The sequence below is a fragment of the Schistocerca serialis genome, chromosome 3 (genome assembly GCF_023864345.2).
Source record: "Schistocerca serialis cubense isolate TAMUIC-IGC-003099 chromosome 3, iqSchSeri2.2, whole genome shotgun sequence".
In the NCBI taxonomy this organism is placed as follows: Eukaryota; Metazoa; Arthropoda; class Insecta; order Orthoptera; family Acrididae; genus Schistocerca; species Schistocerca serialis.
Genome location: NC_064640.1, coordinates 994,211,797 through 994,237,602, shown reverse-complemented (window position 1 = coordinate 994,237,602; position 25,806 = coordinate 994,211,797). Strand labels below are relative to the sequence as shown.

Here is a 25,806-nt window from a genome sequence, read left to right as displayed (position 1 = left end):
GTATTCTTTTTGAATCGCCCTGTATTGTGCACTGAAATATACAATTCTCTTCCAAATATTTTCACGTACCACTTTATACATGTTTTCTTTCTATCAGGACAGGTTGTAATTCCCCATTTCTTCAGATTCTCATGTCTCCACAAAGATCTTAATGGCATGTCAGCACTCGAATCCCTGTACTTAACTTACAAAATAGTGATGCATGTCATCAACATTTTACAGAGTAATACTGTTTTAAGTATGGTACTGCAACTGGCGAATAAGTGGTTGGGTTTCCAGCTTGAGGGATGAAGCGAATGATGCCATAGTGGATAGAGATGATTGTCATGAAATGATAAAACATTTATTAAATAAAAAGTGCACTCAAGTGTAGATAAAAATGTAGTGGGCTGCACCTCCTCGTAAAACTGCATACTGGATAAATGAATTTAAATGTGTAGGAGGAGCAATGCAAATTTTGTGTGTTACAGATGTCTAATATATAGAAATGGTTATGATAGAATACTGTTACTGTGAGATTTCTGAGTGTCTTGAGGTGATAAGCATCTCATACGACTGGCTGTGTAATATCTGGAATGAAGTTTAGACTAAGGAGAAGCTGAGTGTGCGACAGGTGCCATTACGTTTGGTGCTGGTCAAAATTCTTACGAAAGGGCATTTCAAAATCATATTCGGAAAATTTGAAGCATAATTCAGCAGACTTAGTAGAATTATTAAACAAAAAAGAAGGAATGTTAATTACAACCATGTGAGTGGGGCTATATTCAGAGATTCACAAGATGATTTCAGAAAGCATCCTACAGATGTCCAAGAATATTTACAATACTGCTCTAAGTAGCTCTATTACTGTCTCCAATTACTGGTAAAAAGCAGAAGACTTATTTGGAACATTTACAGTGTATGTTCAATGACACTTTGCACCACTGCTTGTCATTCCCATTCCTCTTCTACTTGTGAATGAATGGAAGGAGGAGGGAATGATAACTACCTGTACAGCCCTGTACAAGCTCAAATCTGTCTTATCTGTATGGTCCTCAAGTTAGATTTATGTAGGAAACCGTAGAATTGATGTTCTGTCCTTCAGACATTGACACTCCAAAGTTTCTCAATAGTATTTTCATTAAAGAATGTTGTATTCCTTCCAGGGATTCCCATTAAAGTTCTCACAGAATTTCTGTGGTATTGTTGTACTGGTTGAAGTGATCAGTCAGAAATACAGCAGTACATCAATTGCTTCGATATTTTCTTTCAATTCAACCTGCAGGGGACCTCAAGTACTTAAGCAGTACTTCAGAATGGGCCACAAAAACCTTTGGGATGTTACCTTCTTTATAGGTGCATTACACATTCTCCTAACTCACAATAAACCAAAGTCATCTTCACCTTGCCTGCAACTGACCTTATTATGTGTAGACATTTGACAGGGTGGTATCCAGCAGCATACTGTTACTACTGTATTTGAGGATTACAGAAATGTTTACAGTTATTCACATTTAAAGCACACTGCCATTCATTGTAACGGTAAGACGCATGATAGAGAGAAAGCAACAAGAGATACTGGAATTGCATCTGACAGAGAGAATATTGTGTTGTTCATCTATGGCAGAAAGTGAAAGTTTTAAAATGGAGCAGTAAGAGAACATGCAAGTGCACAGGGTGAATTAGAAATTACTCAGGGTGGAAAAACGTAACTATTTCAAGGTCTCTTATGAGCACGTCCTGCATTAAAAATGTGCACCTATAAAATTATGAGTCAGTGCTAATACTGATTTATGCATCTGAAACAAGACTAATAATATCATCTTGGTAAACTGGGTTTTGTGCCAGTGATCCGCATTATACTAGTGTGATACTTTGATCGCTGACAGCAAGTGCGAGGGGCACCAAAGGCACACCAGACTCACAGGTTCCAACTCAGGTATAGAAGAACATTTTTTGGAACTAAATGATTGGAAGAATTACGGTGATGTCAAGATTCTGACACACATTTCTCAGATATTGGGATAGCGTTTTTAAAGGAGTCATCTAAATAAAGGTCACACAGAATATTATCAACCATGACACAAGGTGTCAGCATAGCTCCTGGAATCCGGCACTCAATCACCAAAAGTCACAAAGGAGACAATGTCCAAACTCTGGGAGAATAACTTTGAAAATGTTGACAGAGCAAATAACTCAACCCAACCAATGCAGGACACACAGGTACTGGTACTTCAGAGAGCTTATCAAGTACCTGAGGACAGCCATTTCAAGAACAAGTTGCAATTTGAATACCAGTATCCACAAAATAGTCAGATAGCCACCTCCAGCAGGTGTGGACATCAGACGGAGTACCTGACGTGCCTGGTTATGGTAGTAGAACAGCATAGTCCACAGGAAAGCTTAAATGACAGCAGACAGAAGATTGAACATCCAGTACAACTTAGAGCTGGAACAGGATGTCAAATGACAAAATTAATAACTGACATAAGCTGAAGTGTACGTAGCAGTGGGAACAACTATGGCTAGAAAATACTACGGATGCTGCTACAGACTGGCGTGTACCTTGGACAGAGTGCATGGCACAGCTTATACTGATGACAGTGCACCTAGCCCCAAGTCAGCATAAATGCTGGACCTGCTGTACACTGGATTCAGCATCAGGGAGCACCTGATAAAGATCGCAAGTGTCACAATCAAAATTACCAGCAGAAAACTGTATATTCCAAAATGACAGTGCCGCACTGGGAAGGCCTGAAAACCTACAAGACTAGTGATTATTGAATTGTTCTGATAAATACAATTAGCTTCCATCAGAACAGAACAATAGCAAAAGAAAATGAAAAATGGAGAGACTAAATATATTGAGATATACTGTGACAATATTGATAAGGAAATATTCATGCAGTAACAGAAATGTGAGATGTAAGGAGACTGAAGAAAATAAATAAAAGAAGAAATGTAAAACATGCCCTCCAGATTATTTAGAATGATGAATGAGCATTGTATCGATCAGATAGAAGAGAGAGGGTGCCCGTAGTGAAGTGGCATAAGTATACATATCACCCTCCAGTGACTTGCCTACTTTTTAGGTGTTATTATTTAGACACATGCAGTGAAGATGAAGATGCACTAAGTTGCGTAAGGGAGGACAACATTGAAAGTATTGTAATCTTTCATGGAGAATACAATGATTAACCATTACTACTTTACCAACTGATAAGAATTGTCTGAAGCAATCAATGTGCCTCATTGTTTAATGTAACATTAGAATTTAATGTGGGAACTATCGGATGTCCATTCAAAAGACTGGTTTGTGTTTACTAGTAGAGGAACTGGAGAATCCCTGTTTTGAGGCCACAACATGGCAGGCAGTGATTCCGCAGCTCATGGAAATATGCATTTGTGGAATTTGTCCATGTGTTGACTCAATTCAGTTTGCTAATACAGTCAGCTAATGATCCTCATCTAGAAAGGCTGCATCAGAGGCATTTTTCACTTCTCCATGATGTTCCTTTACACCCAAAGGTATGTGATATTTCAGCAGTATAGTGGTTCCAGTCATAGGAGAAGTAGTGACCAAAGTTGATTTGACAAACATTACCTGAAATTTTAAATGAGTTTGAACAGATTTTGTGACACAGTATAGTTATGTACGTAAGAGATTTGTTAATGGTAAAGACTGTTCACTTACATTTATCTGGTAACTGTCCATGTTTTGAAATGAAATGGAATGGCCAAATAACTCATCTGTTCACTTACTGAATCACTTCCATACCAAGTCAATGCACTAGACAGACCTAGGGATGGGAGATGTGTGTTTCCATAATTTTTGTCCAGTCACTAAGAATCTGCAAACAGTCCTAGTCTTCCTATCGAATTTTGTAGTATCGTGAGCATTTTTAATTTTGTAGGAGTCTACTATGTCAATTATGTATGTAATTGTTACTGTAGATTTTAAATTGATGGCAGTAACTACAAATTTTTGTTTTCCAGTGACGCACGGCTGTATAGTAGCTACATTGAAACTCTACTTGCCCGATGGGAAGGAAGCGAAGGCAAGGTATGTTTTCACAAAAGCTATATCCAAATGTTTTGTGTCACATTGTGTGGAAGATTCATGTATTTAAAAAATGATAATAATTTAATTCCCCATTAATTCTGTTTTTCAAAATAAATGTGACAGCTTTTATATGACTATTAATGTAGCTGTTAATACTTCATACGAAGCTTCCATAAGCTACAGTTCAAAACTACACTCGTCGAATATGTTCTTTTTAATTTAAAACTCAATATTTGTGACTGTTGTTGCTATCATAACCATTGACACAATAAAACCATATATTGCAATTATGTATCCAAAGCATTGCCGAATAGCTTCAAAATTAATAGCATACAACTCATTTAAGTGGACACCGTATTAAATTGTTTGCAAGTGTGAAATGCTATCGCTCTTTGAGCACAATATTTGGAACTGAGTCAAAATAGCAAAATTTATTTACGTTGTGAAACATTTTCTCCCTTTCTTTCCATAATGGCCACCTAATTGCCCATGTGCTGAATTCAGTCCCTTCTCATTTGTAATTTTCCCTTTAGACTACTTCACACCTGTTCTTACCATGTGTACCTTGGAATCTTTCCAATCTCAACACTTGGTTATAAAAGCATTTCTTCCTGCTCTTCTTTGAATCCAGTTTCTGGTTAATTTCTTGTCCCAAAAACATTTGAAGCTCATTTTATTAGCATGTGATCATTCATTCTTTTAGATATCGAAAATATAAACGGACCCATAACACAGCCATGAACCTTTGCTCCAGAAGCCTTAGCCCTACAGAAATACCGGGTGATCAAAAAGTCAGTATAAATTTGAAAACTTAATAATAAACCACAGAATAATGTAGATAGAGAGGTAAAAATTGACACACATGCTTGGAATGACATGGGGTTTTACTAGAACCAAAAAAAAATTGCTGGACGCGTGAAAGATCTCTTGAGCGCGTCATTTGGTGATGATCATGTGCTCGGCCGCCACTTTCGTCACGCTTGGCCTCCCAGGTACCCAGACCTCAGTCCGTGCGATTATTGGCTTTGGGGTTACCTGAAGCCGCAAGTGTATCGTGATCGACCGACACCTCTAGGGATGCTGAAAGACAACATCAGACGCCAGTGCCTCACCATAACTCCGGACATGTTTTACATTGCTGTTCACAACATTATTCCTCGACTACAGCTATTGTTGAAGAATGATGGTGGACATATTGAGCATTTCCTGTAAATAACATCATCTTTGCTTTGTCGTACTTTGTTATGCTAATTATTGCTATTCTGATCAGATGAAGCGCCATCTGTCGGACATTTTGTGAACTTTTGTATTTTTTTGGTTCTAATAAAACCCCATGTCATTCCAAGCATGTGTGTCAATTTGTACCCCTCTATCTACATTATTCCTTGATTTATTCAGTTTTCAAATTTATACTGACTTTTTTATCATCCGGTATCAGTCTTTTCCAAAGACCTCACCTTCTGCCCTGCTCCCAAATTCAGTCATACAGGACTTGTTAAAGACCTTCTCTCCTTCTCCCGGTCCCTGCAGTTTTTCGCCACCAACCCTACCCATCAGACTCGATCAAAGATGAACGTTGAACCCTGCCTAACCCAGTTCAGTCCTCCATCTAACCATGATCTATCCCCACTGCCCCCAAAACACCACCTATTAACATTCCAGAATTTCTTAACCTCGAACCATGCCTCACCATCATTCCCTAAATCCCTCAACATGCAAGCTAACTTTACATGCACAGAAAGAACCACAGTCCACCATCTAAAAACTGATCCTGACCTCATAATCCTACCTTTGGACAAAGGCTCCACCACTGTTGTTTTGAAACACAAGGATTACCTGGCAGAAGGACTCTGCCAGTTGTCAGATACTTCCACCTACAAACTTTGCCTCAGTGATCACATTCCAGAAATCCAGCAGGATCTCCAGTCACTCCTCAAATCCTTAGGCCCATCCCAAAACCTCTTCCCGGAGTCCCATCTCTTTGCTCACCCCTACCATTCCTCGCACTCCTACCTTCTGCATGCTCCCTAAAGTCCATAAACCCAACCACCTAGGATGCCCCATCGTGGCTGGTTACTATGCCCCCACTGAGAGAATCTCTGCTCTCATAGACCAACACCTTCAACCTATTACCCAGAACCTACCTTCTTATATAAAAGATACCAACAGTTTCCTCCACCGGCTCTCCACTGTTGGTATCCATTTGCCACACGGTGCCCTGCTCGCCACTATTGATGCCACCTCCCTTTACACCAACATCCCCAATGCCCATAGCCTTACTGCTGTTGAACACTACCTTTCCCAACACCCAATGGATTCCAAACCAGCTGCCGGCCGTGATGGCCGTGCGGTTCTAGGCGCTCCAGTCCGGAGCCGCGCTGCTGCTACGGTCGCAGGTTCGAATCCTGCCTTGGGCATGGGTGTGTGTGATGTCCTTAGGTTAGTTAGGTTTAAGTAGTTCTAAGTTCCAGGGGACTGATGACCACAGCAGTTGAGTCCCATAGTGCTCAGAGCCATTTGAACTATTTTTGATTCCAAACCAGCCACCTCCTTCCTAGTCGCCATGACCAACTGTATCCTCACCCACAGTTACTTCTCCTTTGAAGGGATTACCTACAAACAGATCTGGTGTATGGCTATGGGCACACGATAGCACCATCCTGTGCCAACCTATTCATGGGGTCATTTAGAGGAATCCTTCCTAAACATCCAGAATTCTAAATCGCTAACCTGGTTCAGATTCATTGATAACATCTTTGCAATCTGGATCGAGGGTGAGGAAACCGTATCCACATTCCTCCAGAACCTCAACTTCTCCCTCATTTGCTTCACCTTGTCCTACTCAATCCGACAAGCTACCTTCCTAGATATTTACCTCCACCTCAAAGATGGCTACCTCAGTACCTCCGTCCACATCAAACCTACTAACCACCAGCAATACCTCCACTTTGATAGCTGCCACCCATTCCATACCAAGAAGTTCCTTCCATACAGCCTTAGCCACCCATGGTCATCGCATCTGCAGTGACGAGTGGTCCCTCTCAAAATATACCAAGGATCTCACTGAAGCCTTCAAAGACCGTAATTATCCTCCCATGCCTTATCTTTCCAGACTCGCACCACCTCCCAAAGTCCCACCGTTTGATCACAGAGGAGCGTTCCCTTCATAACTCAATACCACCCAGGACTGGAGCAACTGAATTACATTCTCCGCCAGGATTTCGACTACCTCTCGTCGTGCCATGAAATGAGGAATGTCCTGTCCACTATTGGTCTGACCCCTCCCACCCCACAGTCAAACTCACTCACTCTGCCACCAAATCTACACCAAACTCTCTCTGCCACCAAATCTACATAATATACTCGTCCATCCCTACACAACCCCTGCGCCCAACCCCTTATCTCATGGCTCGTACCCCTGTAATAGATGTAGATGCAAGACCTGTCGCATACATACCACCACCACCACCACCACCACCACCACCACCACCACCACCACCTCCAGTCCGGTCACTAATATCACCTATCTCATCACAGGCAGGGCTACCTGTGAAACCAGTCATGTGATCTACAAGCTAAGCTGCAAGCACTGTGCTACATTCTATGTGAGCATGACAACCAACAAGCTATCTGTCCGCATGAATGGCCACCCACAAACTGTGGCCAAGAAACAAGTGGACCACCCTGTTGCTGTGCATGGTGCCTAACATGACAGCCTTCATTTCAGTGACTACTTCACAGCCTGTGCCATATGGATCCTTCCCACCAACACCAGCTTTTCCGAATTGCGCAGGTGGGAACTTTCCGTGCAACATATTCTACGTTCCTGTAACTCTCCTGGCTTCAACCCTCGTTAGACATTGTCCTCACCCATCCCGCCCCTTCCCTGTTCCCGTTCCGGCACTACACAGCGCTCATTCCACCATTGCACCCAGTCGTTCGTCTTACTTCTCTCCTTTTCTGCTACCCCCCCCCCCCCCCCACCCCAACCACCTTTCGCGTGCTCTCCGTCTAAACTGCAGCACTTCACACTGTCTGCCACCCCCATCCTACTGTCCCTCCCCCTCTCCGACCCAGCCTCCTCCTTACGCCCACACAGTCCCCACGCCCATTATGCACTGGAGCTGGTGCTCGCAGTGGTGCCAGTTGCCTGAGACTGCAGTCATGTGTGGGCGAGTTGCATTTGAGAGAGAGAGAGAGAGAGAGAGAGAGAGAGAGAGAGAGAGAGAGATTGAGTGAGTGAGTGAGTGGGTGTTGCCTATTTTTGACTGAGGCCTTATTTGTGACAGTCTTTTTGTTGTGTCTATCTGCGACTCAACATCTCCACATTATGGTGAGTAGCAACTTTCGTTTTCATGATATTATTACATTCCGTCCTGGATTTTCCACTCTCAACAGTAAAATGCACACTGACAACTGAAAACCAGTGCCAAACCACAAGTTGAGTCCACACATCCTGTTTATCCTGAGAAATCATCTGAACCATTAGGGTACCTGAGCAGGCCTCATTCACTCTTTCATTATCATTGATGTTTACTCCTACGATTTCTGAACACTAATACCTGAGGTTCTACTGAGGGCTATGTGGTAATAGTACCACTGGGGGAATGGAGTGTGTGGAGAACTCTGGGGTCTAGTAAAGACATCAGAAGATCAAAACAGATTGCAAAACAATTTAGGAAAGATATCTGTATTGTGTGAAAATTGGCATATTGACCTAAGTAATGAAAAGTGGAAGGTCCTCCACATGAGTGCTAAAAGGAATCTGTTAAACTTCCATTACATGGTAAATTGATCGGAGCCAAAGGCAGCAAGTTCAACTAAATACTTAGGAATTGCAATTATAAGCAACTTAAATTGGAAAGAACACACAGAAAATGTTGTGGGGAAGGTGAACCGAAGACTTTGTTTTATGGGCAGAACACTTCGAAAATGCAACGGATCCGGTAAAGAGACTGCCTACACGTCTCATTTGGAATACTGCTGCGCGTTGTGGGATGGTTATAGGATCATCAGAGTACATTGAGAAAGCTCAAAGAAGGGCAGCACATTTTGTATTATCGAGGAATAGGAGAGTGTGTTTCACAGGCGTGGTACAGGATTTCGGATGAACATTGTTAAAATAAAGGCATTTTTCATTGCGATAGGATTTTCGTAAAAGATTTCAATCTCCAACTTTCTCCTCTGAATGCGAAAATATTTTGATGTGCCAGCCTATGTAGGTTGAAGTGATCATCACAATAAAACAAGGGGAACAAGAGCTGACATGGAAAGATATAGGTGTTATTTTTTTTTTTTTTTTTTTTTTTTTTTTTTTTTTTTTTTTTTTTTTTTCCACACTGTTTGAGAGCGGAATAATAGACAATTATCATGAAGGTGGGTTGATGAACCCTCTGCCTGGTACTTAAGTGTGACTTGCAGAGTAGCACTGTAGATGTGGATGTGGAATTCTCTGATAAAATAATTAGTAAATACAAATTTGTATTATTATTATTATTATTATTATTATTATTAAATGAGTGTTCAGTTGTTGTTACACTTACAAGGGGAGGTCACAACGCTGGGCTCACAGATTTACTTCAAACTTTGTACACTTTTAGTAGGCCATTAAAACTACATAATCCGCAAGTAGTAAGGTGCACAATTCTGGCAATTGTGAGAAAATCACAAGAAAAGTTTTACACATCTACTATGTACCTGAGGTACACGTGCGAAGGTGCCAGACATTAGAATTCATGGTGGTCAAATGATTAGTGTTAGAGTTTCATAAGATGAACCTGTATGCGGTGACAATTAGTCCTGCTTCAACATAATTATGAATCTATTTTTCTTGTCACTGGTCATATTTAACTTATATGACATTTGAGAGGTAACATAATTAAAAAAAAGAAAAAAGAAAAAAAAAAAGCCACGTGTATTTGCATGAAGTTTTAGTGATTTTCATGTTATTTGATTACTTACTATTTTTAGTTAAATTTAATTACTAGAACAAACACATCTATGACTGTCGACAAGTAAATGGAGAAACATTTAGTTTTCCTGGAAATTTATGCCTGTTGTGATTTGTGAAATCCCTTGTACGTGCTGTCTGGTAAGGTACTTGGAACTACTTTGCACCTCGACACTTCGACCCGCAAACAGAGAGGCAGGCCTCATTTTGCAGTTAACCTGTGTAGTGGTGAGACGTTGCTAATGTAGCAAGAACGAATAGCATAAGTGCAAATTTTTTGAATATCACAGGATGTATGCTTCTGTTACAAAAGTAATTTAAACACTGTGACCAGTAATGAAAAAAATATAGATTAAAAAGTAAGTGTTAGCAGAATTTGAACAATTGCCTCGTCTGTGACCTTCTTGCAACACACAAATGCTAACCACTTCACCAGAATGAAATCTTAAGGCCTGCACCTTCACACAGATCCATAAGTTACATAATAGAAGCGTAAAACTTCTCTTGCAATTTTCTCAGAATTGCCAGATTATTGCACCTTACTACTTGCACATTATGTTGTGTATGGCCTACTAATGCTGTACAAAGGCTGAAGTAAATTTGAGATCCCAACATTGTGACCACCTCTTGTTAGTCTGTGATGCTTCTTATAAGTTCACAGGCTGTTAAGCTTATTTTAAGAAATGTGTGTTTCATGCAGGACATAAAATTTTATAACTGTGGTAATCATTCCTTAAACTCATCACCACAGATGGGTTCAATTTTTTCATAGAAGTATAAGTAACTTTAGTACATGAATTACTTTCTGTTCCAACTTCCAAAAATAAAAACTCAGTTTCCAACTAATCGACATGTAACTACAGTCCTACAGTATATAAATGACGTGTTTTACCTAAAGTCCAGATAAGTTATTGATTGTGAGGAATGTGCACCGACAGAATGCAGACAAGTATACTACTGATTGTTATAATGATAAAGAAATGTACTGCATTAGTAATGATTGGAAACAGAATGTGTAATTATGTACATCAATTAATTTTATCAGTTAATGTATTTGTTATTACCTAGGAAATGGAAATTTTTCTGAAACTGTAGTTGTTTAATGAAGTAAAATGGTTGCTGCCCTGTTTAATTTCAAAATGATGTCACAATTAGCAGAAATTAAATAAGCCAACACTGAAAATACGAAAGTCAAGATCACACAACAAATCAACAGAATTAAATCACTTTTAAAAGAGAGTATAAACCTTTACTTTCTCAGATAATAGTTTCTGATCTTAAATAAGATTTCATTTCAAATGGATATTGAATGCAGTTAAATTACAATGTTGAAATAATACCATTAGCTAACTATTATTACTCATCTTTTTGTTGGAATAGCAAAATTTAAATTCTCCTTTCTGGCTCTTTCGATAATTTAATATGCTAGTCTTTCTCAGTAATGTGTCATTTGGCTGCTGTAATGATAGGATCCGTCTGTTGGTAGTTATGATGTGGAAGAATCATTAACACTGGATAAGGATTAAAGTTTACAGCAATACTGTATTACTCAATAAACAGATTCTAATGCACTGGTAGGTCTTATACATTTTATATGTCTGAAATGGCACAGTCTTAATTTGAGGAAGAGCTGCTGCTGGTGCAAAATAATGGTTTGGCAGTAACAGTTATTAGGCAACAGGCTCTTCTTCCAGTTATGAGCAATTTTTTTAATATATTTGGTTACACAGTAAACTTCTTCCAATAATCCTCTTAAAACTTTCCCTTGAATACTCAAAGTAATGCGGCCCATACAACTACCTGCTTGTTATATCACCACCGCCTAGCCAAATATCCCATTCACCACATTGTATGTACTTCCTTGCACACACACTTGCAGGCACTTTTTATGTTTGACCTGGTCCACTGTTAACTTGTAACTCCTTACTTGCACTCTCGCATACCACAGATGTTAGAGCCAATCAGACAAACTTTGGTTGTTACATATAAGGGGTGTTCAAAAAGAAACATGCCAGGGGCATAATTACGGAAACCAGTACCTGTATGTTAGAAGTATTGACCCTGGCTGTTGAGACACTTGTTCCACTGTGGCACAAGGCAGTGAATGGCTGTCTCATTAAATCCCCGGGACTGCGATGTTAATCAGTTCCGCACGTACTGCTGACAGCTGGAAGTCATTGTCTGAGGTGGATCATTTGCCCTTATGCTGACGTTCTTTGACCTAGATGACCACCACCTGATTCACTTCCTGCAGCATGGGACAACAGTGAATGCCCAGCGTTACTCACAAACCTTGACCACCCTTCGCCAAGTGATCAAATCAAAATGACCAGGTAGTCTCACCCTTGGAGTCATTCTGCTCCACAACAATGCAAAGCCTCATACGGCCTACACAGTCACGGCACTCCTGCAGAAATTCGAATGTGAGGCTCTTGGCCACCCTCCATACGGTCCAGAGTTCTCTTCCTGTGATTATGCCATTTATGGTCCCCTTAAAAAGGCTCTGAGGGGGCAAACGATTCACCTTGGACAAAGACGTCCAGCTGTACGAGCGGAACTGGTTAACATTGCAGCCCCGGGAATCTTATGAGACAGCCATTAATTGCCTTGTGTCACAGTGGAACAAGTGTCTCAACATCCAGGGTCAATACATCTAACATTATGCCTCCAGCTCATTTCTTTTTGAATGCCCCTTATACTGCAAAGACTTTGACATTGCCAATTCGCTTCCTACAACCTTTGCAACATTATTTTCAATAGTTTACAGTTAGATTACTTTAAAGTTAGCATTAACAACAAAATATCGAAATATATGAATTTGTGTTCAAAGAGTAACTTCAAAAATTTAATAAGAAATAATGTGGTAAGTATCAGCAATATAGGAAAAAGATAGATTGCTGCTCACCATAAAGATGACATGTTGAGTTGCAGACAGCCAGAACGAAAAGACTGTTACGGATTTAGCTTTCACCCAAAGCTTTTTTCAGAAAAGGAAGCGCACACACATTCATTCACACGAACAAGCACACCTCATGCAAACGACTGCCTCTCTGGCAGCTCAGACTAAACTGCTAGAGATGCTGGTTGGGTGTATGAGATATGCTTGTGTGGTGTGGTGTGGTGTGGTGTGGTGGTGGTGGTGCGCGTGTCCGTCCTTTTCTAAAGAAGGCTTTGGCTGAAAGCTAAATTTGTAACAGTTTTTTCATTGTGCCTGTCTGCAACTCAACATGTCATCTTTACAGTGAATAGCGGTCTATTTTTTCCTATATTGTTGATATTCCAATGTAGAGTTTCCACTGTTTTAATCTGCTAAGTATGCAGTACTGTGCTGTAGTGTTATAAGCTGACTCGCAGAATCTGCTATTTGATGGTGTGCTTCATGTATGATAGTTATTTAAATGTATATTGTTATGTTATTGGAAGAATTATTAAAAATTAAGACAAGATCTTACTTCAGAGCAGACATAACTGTCCATTTTTCTAAAAATCTTTCTTTTAATAAAATTTCCTTGTGTGAAAGCTTGTATCGTTCATTGGAACTAATTTTCACTCTTAGAGGTAAGGTAATGTAAACCTTTCATCAATGTTAGGATTGGTTTGAAAACTCTAGCACTTTACTAAGCATTATCCTATTGGAGGTGGTGTGCCCTTGCATTCCTCTGACCTTTCAACAAACTTACTCGGCCAGTTACATGGGACCAACGCTCTGATGGGAACTCTAAACCTCGCTGCAACATAGCATGTTTCACATTAGCAAATCATTGCCAGAGGTGAAAGAAGTGGTGAGAGAAGAAAAGTCGTAGGATTGACTGGGGCTAGAACCGGAGATCTTTGGATTTGTCATTTGGCACTTATTGAGGCATACATTGTTAGAGGATCATCAGTGAGTTAAACGTGCATGAAAGTAGCATTGGCAATAGTTAAACAGTTTAAAATCCAGGATGGAATAAAAGTAATATGAAACAGGATAGATTGATAATCGCTAAATATTGGAGATGAGGAGCAATATATAGGCACATATAAAAGAAAATTTAAAGTAGGCTAAGCTATCAAACAGAGTCCATCTTTAGATGTAGAAAAAAAGCATTCACTCTCCACAACATATGGTTAAAATGTTAAAAATTGGAAATAAGAAATACAACTTCTATGCTCGAGGACATCTTTTGCCCTGGGTTGGTGCTACCCCTGACCATAATTCAAACTATGCCAAAATTGTATTTGGCAACCCTCACGTGCAGTAACTACAGTAATTCATCCAGAAAACTTCTATTTCTAAAAGTAAATTCATGGCTACTTCTCTATTACCTTTATATACTATCTTCATTTGTTTGTTCATATACGCAAACTCCTCTGGATATGGAGTTTGTCGCAATCTATGTAAGAGTCATTCAGAATCATCTGTAAATGACTGCATTCTCTCCTACTGAAGAGTGTTTCTTGAAAGTTTTCAATATACTGTAACTTATTTTTGTGCAAGTTTTTTTATTTTTGTTTTTGAAACTTTTCATCGAGGAAAAAAATGTATTATTCAGTTATTAGATCAAAGAGTGAATAAAAATTTTGAACAGCCTGTATGTTCAAGTTCGGTATTTGTGTGTATATACTAAAAACTTCCATTGTCCAGGTTTTGATCACTTTTGCTTGTTACACCTTTTACCAGAGAAAATAGTATATTAGCTTATACATTTTTGAGCACCCTGTATGTTCCAAACATTTTGCTTTTAGTTATAATGTCACTGAGTACTCTGAAACTGATCTCACATTGGAAAAACAATCACTTAAAATAAATATGTATTACAAGATTTGTAGCCTATTGTACGAGGGCTATTCAGAAATTAGGGAATGTTTTGGCATTAAAAAAAATTAAGTACAAGAAATACATTTTATTATATAAATCTTAGAGCGACTGACATACTACTTTTCCACATAGTCACCAAACACATTAAGGCACTTATCATACCGGTGGACAAGCTTTGAAAGACCTTCGTCATAAAATTCTGCCGCCTGAGACTTCAGCCAGTGAATCACGGCTGCCTTGCGTTCCGCGTCGTCATCAAAGCGCTGCGTTGCAAGCCAGTTCTTCATTTAGGGCAGGGGCGGGCAAACGTTGCATGCCGCTCGTGAGCGCACAGCGCTGCACGTGTGCTGCTCGCGTGCAATCGCCGAATGGGGCAGTGGCGACAGCCGGCAGGTTGCGGCAGTGTAGTAAAAGGCTAAGCTGCGGACGTTGATGCGAAGCGACCACTACGTAGTGAACGTTATATTTCAAGAACCGGAAAATGCAGAGTGAATCAAGGAAACAGAGATGTGGAGATTTGCTATCTTTTAAAAAGTAATGGGAGAATCATTTTTTTCTTTGTGCAAAGACGTGAAAATTCGAAATGTTTAATATGTGGCAGTATTCTCGCTGGTCAGCGGAAGTTTAGAATTGAAGGCCATTATAATAAATTTCACAAGGACGAGTACAATTTATTGTCGGATTCTGAGCAAATGCGGAAATTGACTGAGCTTAAGAAGAGCGACCTGACGATATTAGATGCATCTGTCATAGTTGCCGTTGTCACGAGAGATCTGCGACTTTCTCTCATCATGTCTCTCATCTAACTGATTTAACATTTTATGGAGCACTGTTTTCAATTTTTCAGGACAACAACAATAATAGCCCAGCGGTACGTGCAAGCTATAAAATTGCGCTTAATATAGTAAGAGCTGGAAAACCATTTGCTGAATTAATAAGCCTCGGTTAAGAGCAAACATAAGTGATGAAAATTTACGTAACTGTTTGCGTTTGTCTGTATGCAGAAATTTTGTTCCAGATATTAAACATATTGTAAACTCCACCTGTGATAATTAATAAAACGTATCGTAGTTAATAGGTCCTCTTTCAAACCATGATTTATTTCAAGCACTCCTACTAAACTTATTCCATCATTCAATAAAGCATGCTAGAAAAACAAAACACATTACAGAGGAAGGAGTGGACAGAAGGTATGGTGGGGAGGGGAGGTAAGCGGGTGGCCAGCTTGCCCTGTGTGCACGCAGAACACCTGTTAACTGCACGCGTGCAAGTGCACTGCACACGTGCAGGATTCCTGCCCGCCCCTGATTTAGGGAAACAAGTGGAAGTTGCTTGGCGCAAGATTGAGGCTGTAGGGTGGATGAGAGAGAATTTCCCATTTGAATGAATTAAGGAGTTCTTCAGTGCGGTTTGCCGTGTGAGGTTGGGCATTGTCGTGCAAAAACAAAATTTGTGGTAGCCTAGCTTTCAAGTGACAATTTCAAACAACAAAGTCCGTGAAACTTGTGGAAAGGTAATCGAAAGCTCAGTGTGAAGTGATGGTTTTCACGAATCGTTTAATCAGCTTTAGCAACAAGATCGTCAGTCACAATGCTCGGGCGTCCACTCTGCTCTTCATCATGCATGTTGGTTCGGCCATTTTTAAACCGAATGCACCATTTCTGGACAGAACATTCACTCATTACGTTGTTTCCGTACACTTTGTACAGTTCACGATAAATTTCTATAGGTTTTAGGTTTTTTGCCAACAAAAACTGTATCGCAGACTGCACCTCACAACAGGCGGGATTTTCGATTTTGGTACACATTTCAAATTCAAATATTGAAAAAACCAGACGCACAGACATGTTCCCGTTGTCACGGATGGATGCCGACAGAGCTGCCGAGCATATACGCAATTGGCGTCAGATGGGAATGTTCCCTACTTCTGAATAGCCCTCGTAACATGGGCAGATTTTGCCCTTGGGTGGTGCTCCATGTAACCCAAAATAATTTGGAGCTCCTAGGGCTAAAAGTAAATCTCATAGTTGCACCACTGTCCTCTGAGTATCCCACCTACTTGGTAGTAGATTTGAGTATTGCTTATGGTCCAAATTGTATTAGTATGTACACTATGTTGTTTTGTTATTTACAGTTCCTCAACATCAGTCGTGAGCTCTATTGGAGTGGTTCCACTTGAAGATCTGTACCAGCTCAACCAGTACTTACAGGTTGTCAAAAACATTTGATATTTTCTCTCTCTCTCTCTCTCTCTCTCTCTCTCTCTCTCTCTCGCTCTCATGTGTTCTATCTGTTAGAAAAGTACAAAAAAAAATATGAACAGCAAATTCGTTTCATGAAATACAGTATCATGTGAACAGTTTCTAGTTCTTTTATATATAAGTGAGGTATAATGTAAATAGTAATGAAATTCTGATAGTATTTTTGGGATATTAAAATAGCTGCACTTTTTGAGAAAATTGTTTACTATGTCTTTGAAGTTACATTTACAAAGATGATATAGCAAAGTAAAGATGCAGAGAATGAGAGGTATTGGAAGTTGAAAAATGTTTAATAGAAAGAGCAAAGTCACTTTGTAACCATGGTTACAGGGAAATATTGCCAGAAATGAACCTGTATGAAGAGTAATCAAATAATGAAAAGCAGCAGCTCATGTCATCATCTTCTCCACTCTGCTTCTGCTTCTGCTTCTAAGTGGAGGTATATGGGAAGAAAGACAGTAAACAAAACAGTGAAGTGCTCTGTAAATATCAACCAAGAAATCACTGCTTCCTTGCCTGTGTTTAAGAAGCTCCTTATTTTGTGAGGCCAGTTTCCCAGAAGAATGCATCTGACTACTGTTTCATTTTGCCAGTGTATATAGTTACACAGTTGGCCGATGAATTTCTCATTGCTTACCAAGTTGCTAGTGTGACTGGTAAGTTGCTTTCCAAATTGGGAAAAGAAATTAAACACTGTTCACTCTTTTAAAGAGGGGCTTCAAGTTATTGTGGCTTCTGAAGGTCATGTCATCATCTTGCTTATTTCAGTAAGAGACTTCTGCATCTTCTGTGTTACACACTATACTAAGAAACTACACACCTTTAGGCTAGGACCACACAAGCATGTGTTTCATATGTGTCTTTGACTTAATTCATGCAACACACAAGGCACTGGTCAGTACTGGCTACATGGGCACTTTTCTCACCCAGTGTGAGGCCTAGGGAAATCCCATCAGTAGTGCATCGGTGCAAGCTGCGGCAACGACTCCTGTGCGCAGTTACAACTATGAGTGAAATTTCATTAAATAAGAATGCGGTCCTTACGTTATGTGCCGTGATAGTTGTCCACAGGCATCGGAAATGACGAAATGAGAAAAAAAGACTGGATTCATCTGATGTTAAGCGAGAGATCGACAAAGGGAAAGTAAACTGAAGGCAAATCCAGTCAAGTTTTTTGAATACTATAGGATATCTCTTAACTCATTTGAAATGCTTTTGAGCATGGTCGGAGACAGAGTTTCCAAAAGGAACACATCCATGAGGGAATGTATCAGTATAGAAGAAAAACTTGCGGTTACATTTAGAAACATTATATTTTTTATTTACTAATCCTTGTGTCCGATTGCTAAAATTATTTTAATTAATATTAGTGCATAATGTTAGACCCCTGAACCCAAAGAATTTACAAAATATAATTAATGCTCAAAAAGTGTAACAAAAAATTGTTCTGCACCTGCAATCCCCATGCCTTCCTCTTCACCGAGTGGCAGCCTGCAGTTCAACACAACTTACGTAGTGTTGTACTGCAGGCTGTTTAACTGCACTGCCACTTGGTGAAGAGGAAAATGTGGGAATTTCATAAGATTTCAAAAGCCGAATAAATGTAAATTAGAAGTCAAATTGGTCCTGCAATTTCAGTTTCCTAATCACAGGACGACGTGACAAGAGAAACATGTCATCCACATCAGGCATGTGGGACATAGATTGTGCTAGAGTCCTTTTAACACTCACACAATTTCCTCCTCAAATTAATCTTGTTTCCTTTTCTTAGATTTTTGTCAGAGCATACTTCCTGCTGATGGAGGTTCAGGTGTCATTGTAATCTGATCACTTTGGTATTCATATTTCCACAAATTCTGAAAACATTATAATTTTTATATAATATAACGGAATATTATTTCATATTAAGTTAATAGAAACAGCTGCTACAGCTCAACCATTGATATTATACATCCAACAATAATGATGTTTGATTCTCACTTCCATCATTTGTTGAAACGTTCCTTCAAGGAAAGACATCTGTTTGTAAAATACATGTGGTCTGCTGGATGTTTCAGAATCGCCACTTCTTCATTGGTTTTTCACATATTTCATGTATGAGTCTTTCATACTTAACCATCTTTCTCTGTACTTGTATCCCTAAAAGATCGTGAATAAAAGTGTTTCAGATTTATGTACTTATCTGCAGCTTATTTAATAGTTGCTACTCAAAATTAAATAACTTTACAGTTTTGTTTATGAAATAAAGTTTCTGCTGCCAGTCACAATGTTCTTTTTATTTATATTCTACACAACATGTTTCTGGGAACTGTTCTTATTTTCTGTTGATTTTTTTTTTTTTCTTTTTGATATGTCAGTTATTTGTGATGTCTCACATGTGTGAAGTGCTGCGTTGTTTTGTTGTCTTTACTGTAATGTATAAAGACATGCACAATTCTTAATTGGTCTGTATATTAAAATCGATCGTTAATTAAAAATTGCATGTTCTTTTATGCATTACGGTAAAGACAATAGAACAATCAGCACATCACCCATTTAAATATCATGAATAAATGGCATAGTACACATAAAACACACCTGAAAATGGAACTGATTTCCCAAAATGCTTCATGCAAAAAATTAATAAAAAGAAAATCCGAAGGCTTCCACCAACCATTTTTAATGGATCAGATCAAATTTCACTGGTATCTAAGGATTGGGAGTTCGATGCTTTCTGTACATTTTGAATTTCTCGGCCAGTCTATAATTTTTGGCATTAGAGGAGGCACAGGCATTGTCATTTGGCAGATGCTGAAAGAGGAATAAATGAAACAACTGACCACAAAAGAGTGTAAGAACATTAGCGAGCAGTATGAGAAAACAGCAAACTTCCCTCATTGTGTGGGATCCATAGATGGAAGACACGTCAGAATTGTTAAACCTTGCAGATCAGACAGCGAAAATTACAATTACAAAACGTACTTTTTTTTTCTGCTGATGGCCATAGCAGATAGCAATTATTGTTTCAGTTTCATAGACGTTTTGTCATTTGGTCATCAAGGAGACCGTAATATATTCAAAGCTAATGAAGAAGATAAAATAAAAAAAAATTACAATCAAACTCTAAATTTTCCAGCTGCTTCACCACTTCTGAGTGATAATTGTGGACTGAAAATACCTTATGTGTTCGTAGCTGATTAGGCTTTCACAATAAGTGACAACTTAATGAGGCCATCTGCAAAAAACCTGACTAATTCACAAAAACTATTCAACTACAGACTAACCTCACCACATTGTTATGTAGAATGTGTATTTGGTGTTTTATGTAGTAAATGGAGAACATTTCATGATCTAGTTGATGTTATTGTGGATGTGGCAGATGCTGTTGTTCAAGCATGTTGCGTACTTCACAATTTTGTGAGACAACATGATGGCTACAGTTTTGATGGCTCACTTACATGCAGTATGGGGAGTATTCCTGCACATGGGACAAAAGGGAATAATAGTGGCAAAAGTATCAGAGATTGTTTTGTTGATTACTTTTGTTCCTTTCAAGGATCTGTATGATTGCAAGATCGTTGGGCTAATGTCTTAGAATGAAGACTAGTTTTATTAGTGTAAAAATTGACTTGTTGACATTTTATTCGTGAATATATTTCGGTGTACACTGTTTATAGATACTAATAAAATATTTACTGTCAGTACTTACAAAGATCAGATTTCTGCCTGTCATCCAACCCATCCCATTTTTCTGCCAAAACGACTGCTGTAACTGCAGTAGCCACCAGAAAGATCGTGGGAGGCGCACATCGGCACGGCGCGTCACGGACAGTAGTTGCCGCAAGTAAAGTCCCGTCCACCAGAGAGCATGCGAGAATTCGGCCGCGCCCTCTGCCGGCGGAACACCATCACCTCAGGCAGTACGGGCCGTGCCCAGGCAGTTTTACATCGGGCATGCCTAGCAGACAGTTCCCGGTCTACACTATGTGAAGTGCGACGAACAACGTGAATCGTGTTAATACAGTAATTGTGCTCGACAACTCTTTCTTTCTTTTTGTTTCTCAGTGTGTATACTCTTCATCCCATGTGTCGTACAGACATTGGTGTTTCTGCACTTCCATAATAATTAGTTCGCTATCCAGATGATCCATTTTCACACATCAGACTGCACAAGAAGACAGCTGAAATGACAGTCTACAAACTGAAAAGAGAGCTGCCAAATCCCCAACCCCTCTACCCAGCTATGACAAGGAACACCTGCATACAGCATGTTCCACAAAATTATACAGACTATTCCACTTGTCATATTAGTGGCGACGCCCATTACACAGTACAAAATACAGGAATTAGCAACTACACTACCGGCAATTAAAATTGCTACACCAAGAAGAAATGCAGATGATAAACGGGTATTCATTGGACAAATAAATTATGCTAGAACTGACATGTGATTACATTTTCACGCAATTTGGGTGCATAGATCCTGAGAAATCAGTACCCAGAACAACCACCTCAGGCCATAATAACGGCCTTGATACGCCTGGGCATTGAGTCAAACAGAGCTTGGATGGCGTGTAGAGGTACAGCTGCCCACGCAGCTTCAACATGATACCACAGTTCATAAAGAGTAGTGACTGGTGTATTGTGACGAGCCAGTTGCTCGGCCACCATTGACTAGACGTTTTCAATTGGTGAGAGATGTGGAGAATGTGCCGGCCACGGCAGCAGTCAAACATTTTCTGTATCCAGAAAGGCCGGTACAGAACCTGCAACATGCGGTCGTGTATTGTCCTGCTGAAATGTAGGGTATCGCAGAGATCGAATGAAGGGTAGAGCGACGGGTCATAACATAACTGAAATGTAATGTCCACTGTTCAAAGTGCTGTCAATGCGAAGAAGAGGAGACAGAGACGTGTAACCAATGGCATCCCATACCATCATGCCGGGTGATACGCCAGTATGGTGATGACGAATACACGCTTCCAATGTGCGTTCACCGCGATGTCGCCAAACACGGATGCGACCATCATCATGCTGTAAACATAACCTGGATTCATCCAAAAAAATTATGTTTTGCCATTCGTGCACCCAGGTTCGTCGTTGAGTACACCATCGCAGGCACTCCTGTCTGTGATGCCGCATCAAGGGTAACTGCAGCCATGGTCTCTGAGCTGATAGTCCATGCTGCTGCAAACGTCATCGAACTGTTCGTGCAGATGGTTGTTGTCTTGCAAATACCCCCATCTGTTGACTCGGGGATCGAGACGTGGCTGCACGATCCATTACAGCCATGCGGATAAGATGCCTGTCATCTCGACTTCTACTGATACGAGGCAGTTTGGATCCAGCTCGGTGTTCAGTATTACCCTCCAGAACCCACCGATTCCATATTCTGCTATCAGTCATTGGATCTCGACCAACGCGAGAAGTAGTGTCGCGATACGATAAACCGCAATCACTATAGACTACAATCCAACCTTTATCAAAGGCAGAAACGTGATGGTACGCATTTCTCCTCCTTACATGAGGCATGTCATCTTCGTGGTGTAGCAATTTTAATGGCCAGTAATGTAATATAAATAATAAAAAAAATTGAATAGAATTTAGGTAAATAACCAATTGCTTGCTGCACTTGCTACACAGGTAACAGATTTTTAGTCATCCAGTACCGCCATTGTTCATGGAAGGCAACTTTCCCCTGACAGACCATAAAAATGCAACACGCTTCCTGCACATGTGGGCAGTGCCCAGAGGGAAATACATGCCCATAAAATGCACGAGTGGGTTTGTGCCATGTGAACGCAAAATTATGCGGGCATGCAACGTGCGAAAAGGTGTCATGTGGCCAGCCAGCCCCATCCAACAAACAGTGGTCTATAATGTTGGCATGAATCCATCCCTTACTCACGTGAAAAACGTGCTCATTTGGCCATAGCCTTATGTGTCCCATTATCTGCATGATTACAACAGCCTGCCTCCAACTGCTTTTCCATTCTTTGAGAAGTTTGCTTATTTCAGGGAATTCACCCTCAATTAACTGCCAACTCGAAAAGGCTTCTTAGAATGCTCGGTTGCTTCTGAACAACCTACACCAGAGTCCTACCATTGCATGTATACAAGACAAGCTGACCAATTTAGAAGAACAGTGTGCTTGTTTCCTAGTGGCTCTTGGATTTCTTCAAGTTACTAGGTGACTGTTTTGTGACATCAGGTGGTGGAATGTAATCCCAAGTACTTGAGGTATCTGTTGATTTTAAATCAACAAATGCATAGAAATCTCCCCAAAATAGTGTAAGTGGCTCATAATCTATTGTGCCCATTACAATGTTACCAATACAATGTAAGATGAAAGTCATGGGAGATAATGAAATGATATTGAGGAAAGAATAGAAAATGTCATGCCTGTGAACAGTTTAAACAGAAGTGTCGTCACGTAGGATATAACATAAATTCACTACAAAACATAAATTAAATAAACAATAGATAATAACAAATAACAGATGAGAAAACTGAGAAGGAAAAATAGTGAGAGTGAATAATAATGAGGAGGAAGAAGAAGGAGGAGGAGGAGATAAAAGCAAAGAACAAGAAACATTACCTCAACTTAATGCCACTGCTGATGGGAACTAAATGTTCATTGGAAAGGTAGAAGCTCATCACAATGTCCTGAATTGTTCGTGCCAAGAGGCAATGTTTAGATGATTGGCTGGATGAAGTAGGCTTCCAGAACACAGTTTTGAAGCTGTAAAATACTCTGCAACAAATCACTGCTGTATGACTGTGTCATTAAGTGTAATATAAACTTGCTTTTCATTTGCCCAAATATTATGTCTAGCCAATCATTTAGATAAAAAAAAAAACTCCTCATACCAGAGTATATCACTGTCCAAATGTCCCTGTAAGAATTATTGTCCAGGTAAGCTAGTGCATCTGTATTGAATATTAGACCCGTAGTTGTCATCACTATCACAGCTTTCCTACTCCCACTACTTATGCATTGTTTCCACTTTTGCAATGTTTTCATGAATTGAGTATTTACTTACGGTTATGCCACGCTTTATTTCTGTGCCTTTAAACTCGATTTGCCGCTGCAATATGATGTCGGTAGAATGTGAAAGAGATGAGTCTTGCACACAGTCATTCAAGAGTAATTTAGCACCTGTTCTGTGTATTGCATTGTAATGCCTACATTGAGAACCAGTGGTCTGTAATAATAGAGCCTCATCTATGAAATTATCAGCGTCATTATTACTAATATTTCTTCAAATTTCAAAGGTGAAACATAGAAACAGTCCTAAAATATCCCTCTCTCCTCTGTCGTGGTAATCTATTCACAAACCACTGGTTTAATACATTTTTCTCAGGCAAGCTGTTAAATGAATTAATTTTGCTTACACAAAATGAAGACAAGGGGATGAAATTATTATATTAGTAAAGTGACACTCAGGAGTGCTTAACTCCAGTATTAACATGTTTTGATAAATGATAATTTGTGCCAGACTTGGACAACAAGTACTTAAGATTGGTCCTCCATCGTAACACACTGGTAACTTTCTTACACATTGATCTGCATGGCTCTGAAGCTCACCTTCATCTTTCTATTCACATTAAATATATCAAGGGACTGTAACATATGCATTTTGTTTGGAAATACCATTTTAATTTCAAGCATTCTTTCTTGTATAGTGCTGATATTTGATGAAAATATATTGATTCAGGTTCAGTCTCTTAAGATTTATGCAAATAACTCCACATATTTGCAATAACTTCTTACCATTACATGATTCATCTTGAACACAAACAGGTTTCTTGTTGTGGACTCACATTGAATTTGCTTTGTGTGACCTTTGCAGGAAGATTGTACAATTGTCTCAATAATACACAGATTGGTAAAATTGCTCCGGTAGTTACAGGATGCTCTTCTGAGATGATAGCCATTCAATTGTGGGTGTGTCCTTTAGTATAATCCTATATTTGCATATAATATGAAGTGCAGAGAGCCTTTTAGCTTACTGAAGTCTGTTAATATTAGAAAAGGTTTCGATAACAGCATTTAATTTGTATCAGAGCTACAGGGGTCCCACTTCTCTGTTGTTGTCATTGTTGGAGAAGAAATGTGGTGCAAAAGACATATGTGAGTCACACTCGGAAGAGTAGTAGTTTGGGGAAGGAATTAGGGCCCTGAGGATATGGCCAGAATGTCAGCAGCAGGGGTGAGAGAGGATGGAGAGGTGCCACCACCAGACCAAGAAGGTGGTGGCATGCAGAAGACTGAAGCCAATAGCACAGGAAACACCAGGGACAGGCTGATGGTGGTGAGCACTGTGCGGGCAGGGTGGTGGTGATATAACCTTAGGCGGCACTGAGGGCTGTGATGAGCACAGGTGCTGCTGGAATGGCGTGGCAGGGACCTGTTGCAGAGGCTGCAGTGCATGCCATGTTGCACTGATGCAGGCTGGCTGGGAGGATGGCATTTGACAGGAGACAGGTCTCAAACCTCTTGCAGTCTCACATCTGGACCCGGATGCCACAGTGTCTTCTCCAGCTGCTGCTATGTGTTTGGCCCCGTCGGCACCTATGGGACCCAGTGGAGCCTGCTGGTGCCAGACAGGCAGTAGCAGCTGAAGAGGAAGCCGCAACAACTGGGTCCAGATGCAACGCTGATAGCGAAATGCTCTGGGAGTTCATCGGATGCCTCACTGCAAGTGTTAGGAGCAGCTCAGGGCATTGAGCCAGCCTCAGAAGGAAAGCCAGTCTTGGCTGCAGGCTCCTGGCA

General features: G+C 40.0%; 1 protein-coding gene across 5 annotated transcripts in view; it reads left to right on the top strand.

Annotated features, from left to right (window-relative positions):
- Nucleotides 1-25,806, top strand: part of LOC126471445 (sarcolemmal membrane-associated protein) — a 354,795-nt gene that overhangs the window by 129,717 nt on the left and 199,272 nt on the right. For all 5 annotated transcript variants that reach the window (XR_007586307.1, XM_050099624.1, XM_050099625.1 and 2 more), the window contains 2 exons: nucleotides 3,976-4,042; nucleotides 16,925-17,000. Coding sequence is in view for 4 of the 5 variants with exons in the window: in XM_050099624.1 (XP_049955581.1) it covers nucleotides 3,976-4,042; nucleotides 16,925-17,000 (143 nt within the window). In the remaining variant the exon portion in view is untranslated. The remainder of the gene's footprint in view (nucleotides 1-3,975; nucleotides 4,043-16,924; nucleotides 17,001-25,806) is intronic.